Source organism: Cyprinus carpio, chromosome B3 (genome assembly GCF_018340385.1).
Source record: "Cyprinus carpio isolate SPL01 chromosome B3, ASM1834038v1, whole genome shotgun sequence".
Taxonomy (NCBI): Eukaryota; Metazoa; Chordata; class Actinopteri; order Cypriniformes; family Cyprinidae; genus Cyprinus; species Cyprinus carpio.
In genome coordinates, this window is record NC_056599.1 from 1032681 (window position 1) to 1040250 (window position 7570).

The 7570-nt window shown below is 35.8% G+C and overlaps 1 protein-coding gene across 1 annotated transcript; it reads right to left on the minus strand.

The window, feature by feature from the left end:
- Positions 1-1377: 1377 nt before the first annotated feature.
- LOC109082681 lies at positions 1378-3733 on the minus strand. The gene is made up of 3 exons (XM_042719398.1): positions 3206-3733; positions 2951-3085; positions 1378-2306 (listed from the first exon to the last, which is right to left on the minus strand). Exons 1-3 carry the CDS (start codon positions 3489-3491, stop codon positions 2086-2088), a joined length of 642 nt encoding a protein of 213 aa, XP_042575332.1. The 5' UTR covers positions 3492-3733; the 3' UTR covers positions 1378-2085.
- Positions 3734-7570: the final 3837 nt, after the last annotated feature.

Consider the following 7570-nt stretch of genomic DNA (forward strand, 5'->3'; position numbering starts at 1 on the left):
ACCCGCTGGACTGGAGTTTGAAGCGGCGAGAGGAGAGAAATAATACGAGGAAAATCAATAGAAATCACTTGCGTGCGTCTATAAGGTGCGCTGTTTTTTTTTTTTTTTTTTTTTTTTCTTCTTTTCAAAAAGCCGATTCCTGAGTGAGGATCAGAGGACTAAAACGAGCTAATTTTTCAGTAATATATCTTGTTGAAAATCACAAAACGTTGCAGCGTGTAAATATGAAATATAAGATCAATGAAAACACGCGACAATGATAAGAAGAAGCCTAATTAAAAATAATGAACAGATTAAAAAAAAGCCTAATGATTAAAAATAAAAAAAATAAAACCCCAAAAATTTTAACATGTTTAGCATGAAAAACAACATCTTTGGGTTATGTGTCCATCTGGGACTTAAGACATAACCGACTGTGTTTAAGGATATTTTTGATATTGGTTATTTGTAATTTCAAATTCAAAACAACACACCCACATAGCAATTGTACGTTTTCTGGCCCAGCTCCGGTCCACACAACTTTTCCCTCTGCCCACATACCGCATCGATGGCCTCAGCTAGTTTCAGCCTGACACAGTTATCATTTTCACCTCCTGTGCCACATTGTTTAAATAGCATTTGCACTCATTTGTGTGCTCATGGGCGAGCTGGTCTGAAAACAAACACATTGTTGGCGCATAGCTATTTTCAGACAACTGAAATAGACAGCGCCATTGACCAAGTAAAACCTGGTCTAAAGTCAATGGCACAGTATTTTTGTTATTTAAGAGGGCGTTAGTAATGCCAAATGTTTGCCAAATGTAACAATTTAGTTGTATCTACTTAATTATAGTTGAAGAATAAGGATGTTTGGTCTTATGTATATGTCACTGGTGTTACTTTTTTTATGTCACATTAAATAAAATGTGTCACGTGACATAATTTTACATCCATTGAATTCTGCTTAACTAAAGAAATTAAGATTTAAAGGATTGCATCATTACTTGTTTACAACAGTTTTTACAAATATTTTGATTGTTATAGTAAATACATTGTCACGCAAATGAACTAACATCATTCAATCACACTTTTAACAAACCTGAGTAAAATGGAATCATCCAAATGGAGCATCACCCCTGTGCTCTCTGAACTGGAAGTGATTTGTGTGCAGATATATGTGCCATATAAATAAACTTGCCTTCATGTACAGTATATTACAGTTTAAACATCTTAATCTATATGATAAACCAAAAAAGAAAAAGATATTAATGGCTGACGATATATAATGTGTGAATACATAAATGATCCCATAGTGGTCATTAAAGCTCAGCGCTGGTAATCAGACAGTACCGGGAAATTTCTGAGACCTGTCAAACTGATTTATATAACAATCCAGTGCAAACACAAATATTGTAACATCACTGTGAGGACCAAAACATCCTATTAAAAAACAAGTTTGTCCAGTGGCCTTTTACAGTGATTTCATATTATGTGAAATTTTGACCATAGGAATTAAAATGTTAAAAACATATTACTGTGAAGATCACTAGCAGTTTAGTAATTCACTTTATTCATCAGCCTTGACATTATTGTATTTACAGTGTCTTGTGTGTCTATTCCAGTCAGTTCATCCGTCAGTCAAACTATCTTTTCTCAAAATAAATGTACATAAAAACATCAGGGACAAAGTGTGCATGGTTTGTGTTTCATGTAGTCGTTCAGCTTCACATGAATTCTGTAAATGACATTCAACCGCTATTAGAATTATATTGAAACACAAACTTTCACTCTGTTGTAAAACTAAATCTTTATGAAAAGTCACAAATTTCCTCTGGGAAAGTCAACAGAAACAAGAGCTGAGATCATTCAATGGCATCATTTGTGGTGCTACCTTTTTTTAATTAATTTGTTATGTTTTATTTCTTAGGGTAATTATCTTTAAAGCTATTTAAATAATCAACTAATGCTGTAAATCAATCAAAATCATATTATGTGCATATTAATAAATGAATTAAAAACAACAGCAAAACCCAGTCTGTTAATAGATAGCAATGCAAGTACAGGTCATATTAATGCATGTTTTATGTCTAGGGTTACACACAAACTTCAGCAAACATATCTGGAACTAACGCTTCTGCTCATTTTATACTGTTGGTCTGATTTCACTCCATGGATCTGACGGTGATATCTAGTCTCGTCCATCCTGTTCAGCTCACTTCTTGTAGATCTGATGTCATAAACAATAAAAGCAACAGCAGCCACGCCCACCAGAGCAGAGACGACCAATCGGATCACAGGTTCAATAAAACCACAACAGTGGAAGTGATCTGAAAAATGAGGAACGCTAAATCAGAATTGTGCATTTACCTCCTTTCAAGCATTCATTGTGAAGGAAAAACATTCACAAGCTTTACTGTCTGCATGTTTGAGTGTGTTTGCAAACACTCCCAAACTTCCCAAAACAGCATTAGCTAGAACTGTTCAACATAATTAACATAATTCTAGACTCTTTTAAAAGCTTCAGCCTCTTCTGTAATCTCAGCTCTCATAGAAACCTGTGCGATTATGTGAATCTTTTTTTTTTTTGTCTCTATGTTTTATAAAGCAACACGGCTCACGCTCAGACACCTGTTTCACTGCAGCTGTCGCTCTTCTGTGGTCTGCTCTTTGTTCCAGTGAAATCACAGAAGGACATAAAAGGAAGTGCACTTATTTGCACAAACATTTTAATCTTTCTATGAATGCATGAGCTGATCAAATAAACCTTTAATGAAATGTAAGAAAAAGCATCTGCCAAAAGCATAAATGTAATGTAAATTCACATCTTGCAGTTTTAATTGGTTTACGTGGTGGATTGTTTAGCACCCATCAACAGTAACACATAAGAATATGTTTGGTAACAACTGCATGAGTGGGATTTCTGACTTTCAGAGTGAAATATTAGTTCTCACATATATTATAAGTGATGTACCTGAACACGGCTGATGGAGTTCAGTAATGTTAGTGTCCTCAGTTTGGTTGACAGTAAAAAATTTTACTGCACTGCTGGATGACAGAAAATTGGAGCTTGATGAACTTTCTGGTGATGAAGTACTTTGTGGAGGTTCTGATAATGACAGATACTTTGACGTCAGTCTCGATCTTTATTTATAGTAGACCCATAGGAATATCAAAATATAAATCAAATGAAGAATGGTCATGTTTACATTTTTTTTTTTTCACTCACCAAAGACAGTAAGATTGAAACGTGTGTAGCTGGTCTCTTTGCTGATAACTGTTACTTTATAAAGTCCAGAGTCTGTGGTTCTGGTGTTTGTGATGGTCAGAGATCCAGTCTGATGATCCAACTTCAGTCTGTCTCTGAATCTCTCATCAGGACCATCATATGTTGAGTTGGTTTGTGTGAGACTGTCGACTTCAGCTATTCTTGTGCTTTCAAACATCCATTGAATCAACAAATATTTCTGTACTTCAGAAAGATCAGTGTTTAGAATGACAGAATCTCCCTCCATCACCGATACTGTCTTCACATCTACAGAAAAATGGGAACAGACTATAGTTATCAGTTAAAGTGATTTGTATTATGCATTTTCTTAAGTGAAAATTGAATGAATTGCAGTAATAATGATGTAAGAATTTAAAGTGGTTGTTATTAGACATTAAAACGATGAAAGTTCAGAAGTTCAGTTTCAGGTATTTTTTCGCTCATGAAAACAGAAGTGAAACAAAAAATTGTTTTTGTGTCAGACTGATTTCAAACTAAATATCAAACTTTGTTGGGATTTCCTTCCACTACTACTCAGCTGGGGTCAAAACTACTAAATTACATTTGTAAAGATATTAAAGAGATACGAAACTGATACACTTTAAAAAAAAAAGAAAAAGAAAACCACCATAACGCAAGCATTTGTTTATAAAAATGAATGGACTGTCATAATTAAAAACACTGATTATTATGCAGGCGCATTTTAATTAAAAACTTACCAACCAGACCCCACAAGCACACAAAGAACAACACAAAAGCATTAACCATATTCCCTGGTCGTTTGTCAGCCACTTTAACACGCAGTAAACCTCTCTAAACCACCTGTTCACATCAACAGCGACCACTTTGTCACTTCATGTCGCCAAATATTGCTAGTAGGCGTTCCCACTGCTGGTTGCCTAAAGAGGATGTTATGGCAAGTTGTTCACTGAATGTGTTTTCTTACTGTTTAAAATATACGTTTTGGAGGAGCAATGTTGTACATTTAGTTCATTAACTTAAATCCCTATTAAAATAATAATACCTACTATTATAGTTGTATACAAAACAAGCTATAATTTTATACATATTAATTAAAAACTACTTTGGTAATTAAGGACTGGTCCTTTTTTTGATTCTAAATCGAGTAATCAGATTAAAAAAAAAAAAAAAAAAAAACAGACCTAAGTGAACAACTGTCACACTACTGTGCCGGAAGGAACACGGAGCTGAGGATAATCTAAAAATTAATCCAACACAGGGGTAAATCCGACATGGCGAACAGGAGGAAGACACACATATGGAACTGGTAGACCCAACAAAACTGAACTGAAAGGACTGGGGCTTATAAAGACAGGATAATGAGGAACAGACAGGTGCAGTGAATCAACTAATAATCAACTAAACAAGGACAGGAAACAGACCAAATAAGGCAAAACAGGAACTGAAACACTTGACAACAGGTCCAGTCCTGACAACAACAGCCCTTAAAATTATTTAGAATATGTATATAATGACAATGAGGCAATATTAATTCAAATAAAGTATCAAAAGCAATTAATTTCATGGTTTTATTAAACAACACTGTTATCAATAATGCAATATACTATTCATATATGAATTACGATTCTGTCTTCTAACAATTCTAATGGATTCACATAATTTTAATGGTTTCAAAATAAATGATCTAAAGCAGCGGTTCTTAATACTGGTCAACAGTGGTTAATACTGGTCCTCGCGCCAAGCAGCAGTAAGAAGAGGAACCTGTAAAGATAGAGTTTATTGAAGGGTACAGTGAGAACACGAGTGATCCAGAACCCTTCAACAGTGAAGCAGTAAGATATTGAAGAAGAAAGAGGTTGGTGTTTATTCTTAATTTTTCGTTAACAATGTTGTGAAACATAAAGCATTAAAAATTTGGTTTGTGGTACTCTTTCTGTTTAAGTATATTACAATCACTTTCAGTTAAACTATAACATGGTTATAAATGCTTAAATGTGTAAATTAGTTAAAAAAAAGTTAATTTATTAACATTTACATGATTTTGGCAAATCTGCTTCACGTACAGAAATGCATGTTCAGTGAATCTCCTCTCACAACAATCTCACATTCTGCAAGTCACCAATAAATGCTGGAATATTCCCATCAGTTTCCAAGTGAAGACGAGCATCAAATCATCAGAAGAGCTGAAATCTGCAAAGACTGAGTTTATTAAAGAGGACAGAGAGAAGATGAGAGATTCAAAACCCTGCAGAATCAAACACACTGAAGAACAAACAGGTTGGTGTTTAGTCTTAATTCTTCATTAATGAGGCTGATGGTTATAAAGCTATTAATATATTTATTTAGTTTTTTATTTAGTTTTTTTTTTTTAATAAATTCCCATTTAATAAGACGGTGTGCTTGCTTGATATGATATCTCTGCAATGTTTGGCTGTGTCGGAGAGAGAATCGGTCTGTGCCAATGTTGTTCTTTATGCCAGTAAGTGCTGAGAATGCAAAGGTACATAGTCAGGAAGGGCATCAAGTTTTTAAAGCATGATTTGCAGTAAGGATACAGATCTTTGCGAGGCACAAAACCTGTTTGTGAGAAACACACGCTCAGTTGAATGTTATTTTAGAATGTGATATAATTAATTTTGTTCATGTACCCCCTCCTTAGGCCTGTCGCAATAATCAGTATATCAACTTATCGCACAATATATGTGCATTTTGGTGACACAATATATCACCTATTATATTTTCATTAAAAAAACACCAGAAAATACACAATAACAAAAAATTTTTTTTTTTTTTTTTTTTTTTGCATTCCACTTGCGCCTGTGTCTTTTGTAGCTTCTCATACATAATGTGGTGTACTCATGAGGTGCTAGTTCACGTTTAAAAAATGCTTCTACAAAAAAAGTTTCATCTGCAGATATGGCCTTGTTTAGGGATCTGTGCCATTATGCATACAGACATCTGACTGCTAAGTAGGGATTGTGTTTTTCAGCAATAGTGTGCATCCTTAATTTACAGAGAAAGAAGGTCAGGGAAAAATCTGTCTTAAAGTCAGCCTCAGAGAAACCCAGTGCAGTGGAAGTCTAAAATAGAACAGCCACAGCAGAGAGGCACAGGCACAGTGAACTCCACTTACCCCACTACATGGCAAAATCATGCACACCATGAAGAACAATAGGGATGCCTACAGAGTGCAGTCAGTTCCAATGTATCTATGACGACCCTCACCTTTACAAATAACAATAAAGATTTGCCATACATTACATTATTAGTGCATGGTCAACCACAGACGTTCCTCTTAGATTCTGGAGCTGATGCAACGTCAATGACTAGTGCACATTATGAGGGTCCTCTTTCTAGTCAAATAATTAACTCTGTAGGAATTTCAGGAACTGACATACCATGTCCAGTAACGCCTCCCTTGGAGGTAAGAGCTCCTGGTTTAATTCCATTTTTCCATAAATTTACAATCATCCCTGGAGCTCCACTAAATTTATTAGGGCGAGATTTAATGCACAAATTGAACATGGACATTAAATTCACTGATAACCTGGTTTCTTTCTCTTTCCTGTCTAGTCTACAGGTCTCTGTGAACCCATTACCGATTTGGGAAGACAGCGAAGCACAGCCACACGAGTGTAAGCCCAGGTCTGAGATGCCACAAGCAGTGGAAACTCGGGTAGACCCATCATTATGGTCACAGTATAAAGATGACACAGGCTTTATAGACATGGAACCATATAGAGCTAAATTGAACACGAACAAACCAGTGTATATTAAACAGTATCCTTTATCCAAAGATAAAGAACTGGGTATACAGCCAGTGATTGAGAGTTTTATCCAGCAGGGTGTCCTCGTACCTGTTCATTCGCCTTATAACACGCCAATTAACCCTATAGTTAAGGCAGATGGCAAAACATGGCGTTTGACTAAAGATTTAAGGGCTATCAATCAATTGATAACACCTTTGGCTCCAATTGTGCCTGATGTACCGACTGTTATTAATTCTATTCCATGTACGCACAAATATTTTACGGTCATTGATCTCTGTGCAGCTTTTTTCTCTGTCCCTGTACATCCAGACACTCAGCCTTTATTAGCATTTACCTTTCAAGGAAAGCAACTTGCATGGACACGTTTGGCTCGGGGCTACGTGGATTCTCCCGCTGTTTTTTCGGCTGCCGTACAGAGGACATTAGCAAAGATGAATGATTTGCCCTCTACAGTCTGTGTGCTTCAATATGCAGATGATATCCTGATATCGGGTGAAACAGAAGATGACTGTGAACACGCCTCTATCATAGTCTGCAATGTGCTCGCTCAGGCAGGATTCAAAGCCTCAAGAGA

What these genes read in the sequence shown, in the direction of transcription:
- LOC109082681 (XM_042719398.1), bottom strand. Translation starts at nt 3,491, where the DNA reads ATGGAGGGAGATTCTGTCATTCTAAACACTGATCTTTCTGAAGTACAG. An exon ending in TTTCAATCTTACTGTCTTTG is followed by an intron (nt 3,086 to 3,205) that starts GTGAGTGAAAAA and finishes TGTCATTATCAG; the next exon opens with AACCTCCACAAAGTACTTCA. An exon ending in ACTCCATCAGCCGTGTTCAG is followed by an intron (nt 2,307 to 2,950) that starts GTACATCACTTA and finishes CTCATTTTTCAG; the next exon opens with ATCACTTCCACTGTTGTGGT.